This window comes from Nannobrachium achirus, assembly GCF_963921795.1.
Source record: "Nannobrachium achirus genome assembly, chromosome: 16".
NCBI lineage: Eukaryota > Metazoa > Chordata > Actinopteri > Myctophiformes > Myctophidae > Nannobrachium > Nannobrachium achirus.
The window spans coordinates 60,826,270-60,839,200 of record NC_137823.1 but is presented as its reverse complement, the minus strand read 5'-3'; the positions used below and the strand labels follow the sequence as shown (position 1 = coordinate 60,839,200).

The 12,931-nt window shown below is 41.8% G+C and overlaps 1 protein-coding gene across 2 annotated transcripts in view; it reads right to left on the bottom strand.

The window, feature by feature from the left end:
- LOC308300653 (DNA (cytosine-5)-methyltransferase 3A-like) overlaps positions 1-12,931 on the bottom strand; it is a 101,385-nt gene that overhangs the window by 16,044 nt on the left and 72,410 nt on the right. For both annotated transcript variants that reach the window (XM_080744529.1, XM_080744530.1), the window contains 5 exons: positions 12,060-12,201; positions 8,207-8,359; positions 6,806-6,850; positions 5,240-5,319; positions 461-573 (listed from right to left, as the gene is read on the bottom strand). In XM_080744529.1, the coding sequence (XP_080600655.1) occupies positions 461-573; positions 5,240-5,319; positions 6,806-6,850; positions 8,207-8,359; positions 12,060-12,201 (533 nt within the window). The remainder of the gene's footprint in view (positions 1-460; positions 574-5,239; positions 5,320-6,805; positions 6,851-8,206; positions 8,360-12,059; positions 12,202-12,931) is intronic.

Here is a 12,931-nt window from a genome sequence, read left to right as displayed (position 1 = left end):
ATCTCCACAGAAACATCTCTAATCTGCTATCTCCACTGAACTGTATGACACCTGAATAAACAATGATTATATAAATCAAACTACAAGATGAAGGACGCATGTGATGCAAGCTTTAAATAAGTATACAGTATACAGTATATAAGTATGCACACCAGTGGTTCTCAACCTATTCTGGATCAGGGCCCGCTTGAAAAGCTAAAAGGCAATTCTGTTTTGCAATGGCAGATTCGTCTAGTTTCCAGACTACATCTCGACATCTCAAACATTTACAGATCTTTTCATAATAATAATAATAAAAAACAAATATATATATATGTATATATATATATATATATATATATTAATGTTATAATATCATATTTTTATTTTATTGTTTTGCCAATTATTTGCGTGCCCACTAGCGATATCCTCATGGCCCACAGGCTGAGAAGTTCTGGTATAGTGTGTATAGCGCTCTGACCTGCAGCAGTTGTTGTTGCCACACATGAGCACTTCCCTGCCTCCACAGCAGATGGTGCAGTAGGACTGGTAGCCGTCGTCATCGTACTGGTAGGCACACTCCAGGAAGCAGTTCTATCACAGCACAAAACACACACGGTCAGAGGAAGTGTGTATGTGTGCGTGTTTGTGAATGAGTGGGTGTGTATTTTGTGTACAGTGTGTGTGAATTTTTCTATGTGTGATTATTATTCTGGTGGATTATTTTTGTAAAATGTGTAAAAGAAATTGTTTGGATGGATTGAGTGAGTGAGTGTGAGTCTGTAGATCTGTATGTGTGTCTGAATGCGCTCCCGTGCATGTGTTTGATTGTATCTGTCTGTCTGATTTATAGGGTGCGTTCGGAAATGCGCACTCAACGCACTGGTGTGCCATGTTGTCGTTCGTTTATTCAGTGCACTTGGTGCGTTGTTGTTCGGAAATCCAGTGGGCGGCGCACCGGTGTGCTGAGTGCACGCACTGAGCGACCCTACTCAGAAGATGGGGTTTGGCGGTGTGGTGCGTCTGTGTGGTGTTTTGATTGGTTGGTTTTCATGGCGGTGTCTCGCACTTCTCAGCTGTGAACAATGGCGTAGGAAATGATAACAAAATGCACCATTTGCTGCTTTATTGGTCCTTTGGGCTTTATTGTTACACACGCATCAACGTGTAAACTAACAGCAGGTAGGCCAATGTTATGAATTAACCTATCAATAGCAACGTTACGTTGGCAACTGCTGCTTTTAACAAAGTTTTCAGACTGAAAAAGCACACAGTTGCCTCTTATCTGGTCTTATCTGTGTGTGTGCGTGTGCAGTGGTGTAAAGTAACTAAGTAGATTTACTTACAGTAGGTACTGTACTTACTGTAAGTACAAATTTGAGGTATTTGCACTTTACTTGAGTACTTCTACTCCACTGCAGTACATCTCAGATCCGAATATTGTACTTTTACTCCACTATAATTATTTGAAAACCTGAGTTACTAGTTACTTCGCAGATATAAATGATTATATAAAAAAAACATACGTTAAACCACTTTAGCCCTATTTTATAGCTATATAGGCTATTTGAAAATAGCCGATCTACAAGCTCATTACGACGCGTTGTGAGCTTTTACTTTTGGTACTTAAAGTACTTATTGATGCCAATACTTTTATCATTTTACCCAAGTACATTTTGAATTCCATACTTCTACTTGTAAGAGAGTATTTTCCATATTGCAGTATTGATACTTTTATTTATACTTTGTGTGTGTGTGTGTGTGTGTGTGTGTGTGTCTGTGTGTGTGTGTGTGTGTGTGTGTGTGTGTGTGTGTGTGTGTGTGTGTGTGTGTGTGTGTCTGTGTGTGTGTGTGTGTGTGTGTGTGTGTGTGTGTGTGTGTGTGTGTGTGTGTGTGTTCGCATGCGTGTGTGTGTGCATGCGTGTGTGTGAGAGTGAAAGAGAGAGAGAGCGTTTGTCAATATGTCCATTCATTCATTCAGTAGCACTAAGTACATAGAGTTGTGTTTCCATTCATTCATTCAGTAGCACTAAGTACATAGAGTTGTGTTTATGTCCATTCATTCATTCAGTAGCACTAAGTACATAGAGTTGTGTTATGTCCATTCATTCATTCAGTAGCACTAAGTACATAGAGTTGTGTTTCCATTCATTCATTCAGTAGCACTAAGTACATAGAGTTGTGTTTATGTCCATTCATTCATTCAGTAGCACTAAGTACATAGAGTTGTGTTTCCATTCATTCATTCAGTAGCACTAAGTACATAGAGTTGTGTTTATGTCCATTCATTCATTCAGTAGCACTAAGTACATAGAGTTGTGTTATGTCCATTCATTCATTCAGTAGCACTAAGTACATAGAGTTGTGTTTATGTCCATTCATTCATTCAGTAGCACTAAGTACATAGAGTTGTGTTTATGTCCATTCATTCATTCAGTAGCACTAAGTACATAGAGTTGTGTTATGTCCATTCATTCATCCAGTAGCACTAAGTACATAGAGTTGTGTTTATGTCCATTCATTCATTCAGTAGCACTAAGTACATAGAGTTGTGTTTATGTCCATTCATTCATTCAGTAGCACTAAGTACATAGAGTTGTGTTTATGTCCATTCATTCATTCAGTAGCACTAAGTACATAGAGTTGTGTTTATGTCCATTCATTCATTCAGTAGCACTAAGTACATAGAGTTGTGTCCATTCATTCATTCAGTAGCACTAAGTACATAGAGTTGTGTTTATGTCCATTCATTCATCCAGTAGCACTAAGTACATAGAGTTGTGTTTATGTCCATTCATTCATTCAGTAGCACTAAGTACATAGAGTTGTGTTTATGTCCATTCATTCATTCAGTAGCACTAAGTACATAGAGTTGTGTTTATGTCCATTCATTCATTCAGTAGCACTAAGTACATAGAGTTGTGTTTATGTCCATTCATTCATTCAGTAGCACTAAGTACATAGAGTTGTGTTTATGTCCATTCATTCATTCAGTAGCACTAAGTACATAGAGTTGTGTTTATGTCCATTCATTCATCCAGTAGCACTAAGTACATAGAGTTGTGTCCATTCATTCATTCAGTAGCACTAAGTACATAGAGTTGTGTTTATGTCCATTCATTCATTCAGTAGCACTAAGTACATAGAGTTGTGTTTATGTCCATTCATTCATCCAGTAGCACTAAGTACATAGAGTTGTGTTTATGTCCATTCATTCATTCAGTAGCACTAAGTACATAGAGTTGTGTTTATGTCCATTCATTCATTCAGTAGCACTAAGTACATAGAGTTGTGTTTATGTCCATTCATTCATTCAGTAGCACTAAGTACATAGAGTTGTGTTTATGTCCATTCATTCATCCAGTAGCACTAAGTACATAGAGTTGTGTCCATTCATTCATTCAGTAGCACTAAGTACATAGAGTTGTGTTTATGTCCATTCATTCATTCAGTAGCACTAAGTACATAGAGTTGTGTTTATGTCCATTCATTCATCCAGTAGCACTAAGTACATAGAGTTGTGTTTATGTCCATTCATTCATTCAGTAGCACTAAGTACATAGAGTTGTGTTTATGTCCATTCATTCATTCAGTAGCACTAAGTACATAGAGTTGTGTTTATGTCCATTCATTCATTCAGTAGCACTAAGTACATAGAGTTGTGTTTATGTCCATTCATTCATTCAGTAGCACTAAGTACATAGAGTTGTGTTTATGTCCATTCATTCATCCAGTAGCACTAAGTACATAGAGTTGTGTTTATGTCCATTCATTCATTCAGTAGCACTAAGTACATAGAGTTGTGTTTATGTCCATTCATTCATTCAGTAGCACTAAGTACATAGAGTTGTGTTTATGTCCATTCATTCATTCAGTAGCACTAAGTACATAGAGTTGTGTCCATTCATTCATTCAGTAGCACTAAGTACATAGAGTTGTGTTTATGTCCATTCATTCATTCAGTAGCACTAAGTACATAGAGTTGTGTTTATGTCCATTCATTCATTCAGTAGCACTAAGTACATAGAGTTGTGTTTATGTCCATTCATTCATTCAGTAGCACTAAGTACATAGAGTTGTGTTTATGTCCATTCATTCATCCAGTAGCACTAAGTACATAGAGTTGTGTTTATGTCCATTCATTCATTCAGTAGCACTAAGTACATAGAGTTGTGTTTATGTCCATTCATTCATTCAGTAGCACTAAGTACATAGAGTTGTGTTTATGTCCATTCATTCATTCAGTAGCACTAAGTACATAGAGTTGTGTTTATGTCCATTCATTCATTCAGTAGCACTAAGTACATAGAGTTGTGTTTATGTCCATTCATTCATTCAGTAGCACTAAGTACATAGAGTTGTGTTTATGTCCATTCATTCATTCAGTAGCACTAAGTACATAGAGTTGTGTTTATGTCCATTCATTCATTCAGTAGCACTAAGTACATAGAGTTGTGTTTATGTCCATTCATTCATTCAGTAGCACTAAGTACATAGAGTTGTGTTTATGTCCATTCATTCATTCAGTAGCACTAAGTACATAGAGTTGTGTTTATGTCCATTCATTCATTCAGTAGCACTAAGTACATAGAGTTGTGTTTATGTCCATTCATTCATTCAGTAGCACTAAGTACATAGAGTTGTGTTTATGTCCATTCATTCATTCAGTAGCACTAAGTACATAGAGTTGTGTTTATGTCCATTCATTCATTCAGTAGCACTAAGTACATAGAGTTGTGTTTATGTCCATTCATTCATTCAGTAGCACTAAGTACATAGAGTTGTGTTTATGTCCATTCATTCATTCAGTAGCACTAAGTACATAGAGTTGTGTTTATGTCCATTCATTCATTCAGTAGCACTAAGTACATAGAGTTGTGTCCATTCATTCATTCAGTAGCACTAAGTACATAGAGTTGTGTTTATGTCCATTCATTCATTCAGTAGCACTAAGTACATAGAGTTGTGTTTCCATTCATTCATTCAGTAGCACTAAGTACATAGAGTTGTGTTTATGTCCATTCATTCATTCAGTAGCACTAAGTACATAGAGTTGTGTTTGTCCATTCATTCATTCAGTAGCACTAAGTACATAGAGTTGTGTTTGTCCATTCATTCATTCAGTAGCACTAAGTACATAGAGTTGTGTTTGTCCATTCATTCATTCAGTAGCACTAAGTACATAGAGTTGTGTCCATTCATTCATTCAGTAGCACTAAGTACATAGAGTTGTGTTTGGCTGCTGCTCTGCACTGCTTACCTTGCAGCTCTGACACATGGCTCCTACAAACAGAGGGTGTTCCAGAGAGACGTTGAGGCTGCCACAGGAAATACAGATATCTGCAGGTAGAACATCAGAGAGACATGCAGACAAACACAAAACTATGATCAAATCTGTCACCAGGGCCGTGTTTAGCTATAGGCAGGCTAAGCGGCCGCCTAGAGCCCATCCTAGAGGGGGCGCCGAAATGGAGTTAGTGGACCCAAACCAGCCCCAAACCGGCCCAAAACCGACTAAAACCACGCCAAAACCCGCAAAACGACGATATGCTATAAATATAAGGTGCTGGGAGTGAAAATTATAATGTAGGGGTGCCTCGGATTAAAAAGAAATGTTTATGGGGTGCCCTGATTCAAAAAAGTTTGGGAACCCCTGATGTAGGCAATTCATTTGCCAGTTGTATTCAGACACTTTACGATGTCACTTCAAGAGACGACAATTCTCAAGCACAAGGGGAGATAGATGAGATGTTGGACACACAATATGCGTCCTGTCTTTTGAATACTGCCATGGTAAGAAAGATTCCAGATGATGGCATCAAGCCATCGTCAGTGTACTGTATGACCAGACGGCATTCCTTAGGTCACCATACACTGATGCTGGCTTCATGCCCAAATGTTCTCTGTCTGCCTCCATCACTCAACAGCAGCAGCAATAGCATTCTCCCGCCATTTAATATGCGAGTGCCTCCTTTATTTGCAATCTTGGTTAAAAAACGCCTGTTTGGACATTTTTCATCTTCATCTTACTCTGTAATTGAGAGCAACAGGGAGCAGTGTTTGAAAGACGATAAATGTCAGCTCTCTCGTGTACTCAAGTAGGTCAGTGGTGTAGTCACTGTGACCACACACAGCGATGCTACATACTTTTCAACATTTAAGAAAATGGTGAAAATAGCCGATCTACAAGTTCACAGCGCGCCACATCGCAAAGCTGTAGATTGCCAGTGTTGTTTTTGACAACAAATTTCGATCATAGTCTTTTGAATAAAATAGTTAGTTTTAGTCAGTTATTGTCTAGTGTTGACTGAATATCATAAGATTTTAGGCGACTAAATCTACAGTTGATTTAGTCAACTGAAATGTATTTTGTCAGGCCTTGATGGCATCGTAATGACTGATTTTACACTTGGTTGTGTGCTGAAAATAGCCGATCTACAAGCTCAAAACACGTTGCTGCTGCGACGCGTTGCGAGCTTGTAGATCTGCTATTTTCAGCACGCAACACCTGAGAGCAACCAAACATAAAATTACTCTCTTCTCCACAAGTCCCTCCCTAACGTTTTAGTCTATCACTTATTCACTTACTCGCTTATTTTGTTGACGAAATTGTCAATATATTTAGTCTTAGTTTTAGTCATCACAGCTTACTTTTTATTTTGTTTTTATTTCGTTTTCATCAGTGAAAAAAACGCAGTCGATAAACATTTTTCGTCATAGTTTTAGTCGACAAAGTCAACACTGTAGTATACAGTCATTAGCCCCGCCCCCAGGCCAACCCTTTGCTCAGAGGCAGAGCCTTCACAATAAGAGCTGAAATGTTTACCTTCCATGTTCCTGGTCTTTGTTTTGACCTCACCAATGAGTCTCTCTGAAAACAAGAACAAAGGAGATGCACGGTCATTAACGAGCACTAACACATACAACCCAGGAATGGGTCTTAGTTAGCATAAAGTCTTTGGCCGGGTTTCCCAAAGCCATTTTAGCCCATCGTAGCTCACGCATGGTCGTAGAGACCCAAGCCCCGACCGTCATGTTCCTGTGTTTACAAGTTCAATGTCGACAAGACTCTGATGAAACTGTTTTTCAGTGCCTACATCGAGTCTGACTTTTCCTTTTCGATTATTCGTCGTTATGGTAATCTTTGTGTCAGCGATAATAATTCCCTTGGGAGGATTGTAAAAGTTGCCTCTAAAGTATCTGGCACACAGATGAACAGCTTAGGACAGATTATCTACAGACAGGCGCTCAGCAAAGCTCTGTCTATCCGTTCTGATGCTGCTCACCCACTACATAAAGAATATGAACTCCTTCCATCGTTTGCGGGCCGCTGGTGCCACAACAAACAGGCACAAATATTGATTTGTTCCCGTGTCCTATCTGCACACTGAACGCTGTTCTGGGTAGGTCCAGGAGATGACCTATTCCTCATACATGTATGTGCACTTTATTGGTCTTTCCTATAAGAGATGCACTTTCAAGGCCAATGTGCACTTTATTGCATGGCACTTTAATGCATGCACTTTATGGTCAATGTGCACTTTATTTTATTTTAAGGTATCTGTCCACTACATGTGTTCTGTATTTAGTTGTTTTTATCGTATTGTTTGATGTATTGTTGTCTATGCGCTGCAACCCATTTGACCTTCGGGAACACTAAATAAACGAACCTTGAACCTTGAACCTTGGGTTCGGGCAGAGCGAGTTATTTAGCCCCCTACAACTACACCAACATTCAGATTTCAAAAAGTGCTTAAAGGGGAAGACCACCCATTTTCAATATTTAAATATGTCATTAATATACCTTAGAGGAGTTGTGTGGAAATAGAATTGCCTAGAACTGGAGGATTGATTTTGGGGTTTGTATTGTAAAGTACAATGTGTGATGTCATCAAGTTGTACTTTACAATACAAACCCCAAAATCAATCTTCCAGTTCTAGGCAACACAGAAGGGGGGGGGGAACTTTTTTTTCTATTTCCACACAACTCCTCTAAGGTATATTAATGACACAGTTCAATATTGAAAATGGGTGGTCTTCAACTTTAATAAAGTCTCACTCCTGTCTAAATACGGTACGGCATTCTATAATTACCCGTATCCTGTGTTCTTTAATAAGAAGCCTTTTTAGCCGATCGCGTTCTGTTTTCCCATGTATTTCCTGGCGTTCCCCATGTCGTGCACCAACCCCATTGAGTATGTACCAAAGTATGTTCCACAGTACGTACCTCTGGTCCCCTCGTCGATCACCTCCCGGACGATCTTGGCCTTCTCCACCGCTGCGTTCTTGCGGGGTTTCTTGGCCGGAGGTGGGGGCGTGTACGCTGCCTCTGGCTCCGCCCACATTTCATGGTAGACCTCCTTATATGGGTTCTGTTCCTCTGTGGAGAAGAACAGGGTCAGCCCAGAGCCCTCTATTGGAGAGTTGCGTCAACTCCGTTCACTTCACTTCACGGGGCCAGGTCTTCTGCACAAACATCTATTGGCGAATAGTGACAAAGCGCTAAAGCGGAAGTTTACGGAATGCATTGGAGTCTAAGGTGAAATAGTGACATTTCGAGTTACGTGACCGAAGCCGTTTCTGACCCCGCATTGGCACAACTCTCTAATACAAGGCTCTGGGTCCTCCAAATCTGTCCTCATTACATGACCATGCACTCACTACATCACCAGACCACACCCTCCATTAGCTCTGGTCCATAGCGTTAGTGGAGTTCTCCCTAACGCTATGTTCGTCTACCTCCGTATCTCCTTGGCAAAACCGGAAAACCCAGCCGTCTGGTCCGAAAATAACAAAAACTGTTTCGCCCCTCACCAAACCAAAGGTATCAGTGGACAGTTGAAAGCTTACTCTACTTAGTGGACGCAGTCTGGACCCCCAACCACACGCTTAAAATACATTTCTAGGGCGAAATAAAAAATAACCCACCTGACGGAGACACTCTTCCTGGTTGAAGACTGTTTTTACAAAACAGCACTTCCAACGTCGCAGAGCTGAATAACACCCTACGAGACTATAATGCTCTGTTAATGCGGTCCTCTCACCTGCGTGGCAGTATTGAGTTAGCGCCATGATGGCGATGACAAATAGTAAAAAACTAGAAGAAATGGAGTCTCCATCCGGTGGAGTATTTTTCATTTCGCCCCCTAGAAATGTATTTTAATCGTGTGGTGGGGGGCTCAGACTGCGTCCACTAAGTAGAGTAAGCTTTCAACTGTCCACTGATACCTTTGGATTGGTGAGGGGCAAAACAGTTTTTGTTATTTTCGGACCAGACGGCGGGGTTTTCCGGTTTTGCCAAGGAGATACAGAGGTAGAGAAACATAGCGTTAGGGAGAACTCCACTAACGCTATGGACCAGAGCTAAGCTAACCCTCCATAACCACTACAACACTGGCTCTCAACCCACCAGGCCCCAAAAGCATCCAAAGCATCCAAACATCAGCGTCTGACGCCGCAGTGCAAAGGCAGGGCTTGAATTCAGCTGTGTTCCAGTTCACTACAAAAGCTGAACTCTAGACTGTGTGCACCTGGCCCACGGATCAGTACAACACAATGGAAGCTTGAATACCTGAAAGGTTATATCCTGGTGGTGTGCTGAATGTCTGTGTGCGTGTGTGAGTTCATCCCAAGCGTATGTGTGTGTATGTCTGTTCACCTTAGCTGCCTTCACCTGGCTGAAACACACCCCTGAGTGTGTGTGTGTGTGTGTGTGTGTGTGTGTGTGTGTGTGTGTGTGTGTGTGTGTGTAATGTATGTCCGCGGTGTCCGACAAGTATGTCAACTATACTGTATGTAACAATGTTCTGCCGTCTATGCACTTGTAACTGTAACTGTAACTGGCTGTTCTATCATATTGTCTGACTGCACCGGCATGCCCTTTGTACGAGGCATCCTTGTTCATGTGGACATAAATAAACATTTCAAGTGTGTGCGTGCGTGCGTGCGTGCGTGCGTGCGTGTGTGTGTGACTGTGTGTGTGTGTGTGTGTGTGTGTGTGACTGTGTGTGTGTGTGTGTGTGTGTGTGTGTGTGTGTGTGTGTGTGTGTGTGTGTGTGTGTGTGTGTGTGTGTGTGTGTGTGTGCGTGCGTGCGTGCGTGCGTGCGTGCGTGCGTGCGCACCCTTCCTGCTCACTTAGATCAGCTAACACCAGAATGCTGTGTAAGCCTTCCCTAACGCAGCGTGGACGACGCTCCACACGTCCCAGACTCTTCTCTTCTCCCTTCCTGGCTCCCAAACCGTGGAACAGACTCACTGCAGTCAGAAGAACTGCAGACGCACTCCCAATTTCCACCGTAGTCTGCAGACTCACCTCTTCTTCTCACCACCCCAAGCACTTCTCTCTCTCCTCCAATCCCTTCTTCTCACCACCCCAAGCACTTCTCTCTCCTCCAATCCCTTCGTCGCCTTTATTCATTGATTAATTTTACCCATAGATGCTAGTTTTACCCATAGATGCTAGTTGCGACCAGCAGGTCGCAGTTACTATCAAAACCTCCACCAGCTGTCAGTCTGTCCGTCACGCCACACTTTTCCCCTACTCATATCTCTGCCACCGTTGCCCCTATCCATGCCAAACTTTGCACACAAACTGCTTGGCTGCTAAACCACAACCTCCACCCATTTACCCATTTCCTCACATGCCCCTCTTCTAGTGCCACCATCAGGCTGATTTTTGCAAAACACATTTTTGGACACTGCTCCTACAGATTTTGCCCTAAAAACACGCAAAGCGGTACACAGTAGGCCTGTCCTCTAAAAATCGACGAATCGACACGTCGCTTTAAGCCCCGGGAATCGACGCCAATTGTTTGAGTCGAGGCGAAAATATATATATTTTTATATCACCAGTTAGCCTACTACTGCGGTGCACTGCTGGACTGGTGTCATGTACTTCCTATGAGAAGTAGCAATTGGCGAACAGTTATTTATTGTCTCGCACCAGCGTAGGGGTGAAAGTGAGACGGAAGGGCCAGAACGGTTCAGAACCGCCGCTTCGTTAAAACATTCGGAGCCGGGAAGGTGTTCCGTTAAGAGGAGGGAAGCACGCTGTCAAAATCCCATATTAAATAACCTGCCACAGCACAAACGCACGTCCACAAATTAAACAATCTTCTAAAGTCAAATTAACATACACAAGTGTAGGCTACAAGTTACATTGTCTAATTAAAGTGCTTCTGAATTGTTCCAGTGTTGTAATCCATGATGAATGATTGTGTTTCGCTGTGTTTGCGTCCATGACATGTCCACACTGCTGGCTCTAGCGGGAGCTGTGCCTCCGCCTGTTTATGATCCGTTTCTGAAATGAATCCGTTCACGACACTGACTCATTACTCTGTCAGTGCTCTGTGTCCCGCGACTGCGGACTGGATCCCATCGTTCATTTAAAAGAGCCGTTCAAGAGAGTGGAATCGTTCGCGAATGTCTCATCTATACTGCACGCTGCCGAGAGACGGGGCAGAGTTGAAACAGCGGAGATGTTTTATTTGTACTCTATGGTTGTACACTGCTATGCAGATAACATTTGTGCTCGCTCACCGATATCACCGAAAACACAGTGTATTCAATTCATCTTAATGTAATTATTGTATTATGTTGACGTGGTTTAAAGCAACACTTTTTTTTTTTAACACAAAGTAGACTATAAAGCGATTCGTCGACGTGTCGTATTAACCCCCGCGACTCGAATCGACTTCATAAATCCTGAGTCGAGGACAGCCCTAGTACACAGTATCTCTAAAGTCATGTCATCAACATGGATCTGTTCTATTTCCCATATTTCTATTTCTATGTTCTATTTTCCATCTGATTGGCTACCATTGCCGTCTAAAGTTTGTGTATGTGACCTGACGGTCACATACATTTAAAAATGATACATTCAAAACGAACGGTTTTGGACACACAAGGTTTCCACCCGAGAACAACTTGTACTGGAAGTCACTCTGGATAAGAGGGTCTGCTAATGCCTAAATTGTTAAATTTGTGTGTGTGTGTGTGTGTGTGTGTGTGTGTGTGTGTGTGTGTGTGTGTGTGTGTGTGTGTGTGTGTGTGTGCGTGCGTGCGTGCGTGCGTGCGTGTACCCTCTCCTGGGTCCAGTCCCTGGGGACCGCTGGGTAGGAAGCCCTTATTGGCCCACTCTATCATCTGCCTGGTCTGAAGCTCCAGCTTGTCACTGCCCTCGTCACAGGAGGGCGAGGGCCTGCCCGCCCGGGTGCTCGCCACCTGGGCACACACACAGGGAGAGGATTGGATATTAACCACTTTAACACTGGCGTCACAATGTTGGCCATGCACTATACCGTGAGATATGTGAGAACATTTTTATAAAAAAAAAAGAAAATACATCAGAGATAGCAGATCTACAAGCTAACAACTTGAGCATGTCTGTTATACTGTAGATCTGCTATTTTCTAAATTGTATTTCGCCTCCTACAGATTTTGGCCTAAAATCACGCAAATTGGATGGCAAATCACAACCTCCGCCACTGATTTCTCACATGGCCCTGATTTCTCACATGCCACCATCAGGCCAATTTTTGCAAAACACATTTTTGGACACTGCTCCTACAGATTTTGCCCTAAAATCACGCAAAGCGATACACAGTATCTCTAAAGTCATGTCATCAACATGGATTTCCCATATTCCCTCCTGATTGGCTAGGATTGCCTAGCCAATCAGTTTGTGTATGCGACGTGATGGTCGCTTATCTCCCGAATAGGGAGGGAGTCTTACTGGTATTTCGATTGATTGTGGTATAATTCTGATTTTGATGTATGAATGCTCTGTTCTGTTAACCATTTAAAAGCCCTATTATACTTACAACTACAGTATATATACTTATAGTTGATGGTGTCCCACAGGGCTCTATGCCGCTTATTCTTTCCCTCTATACTAAATCACTTTGTTGAAAGCAGCAGATCTACAAGCTCACAGTTGGCTCCAGCAGAGGGA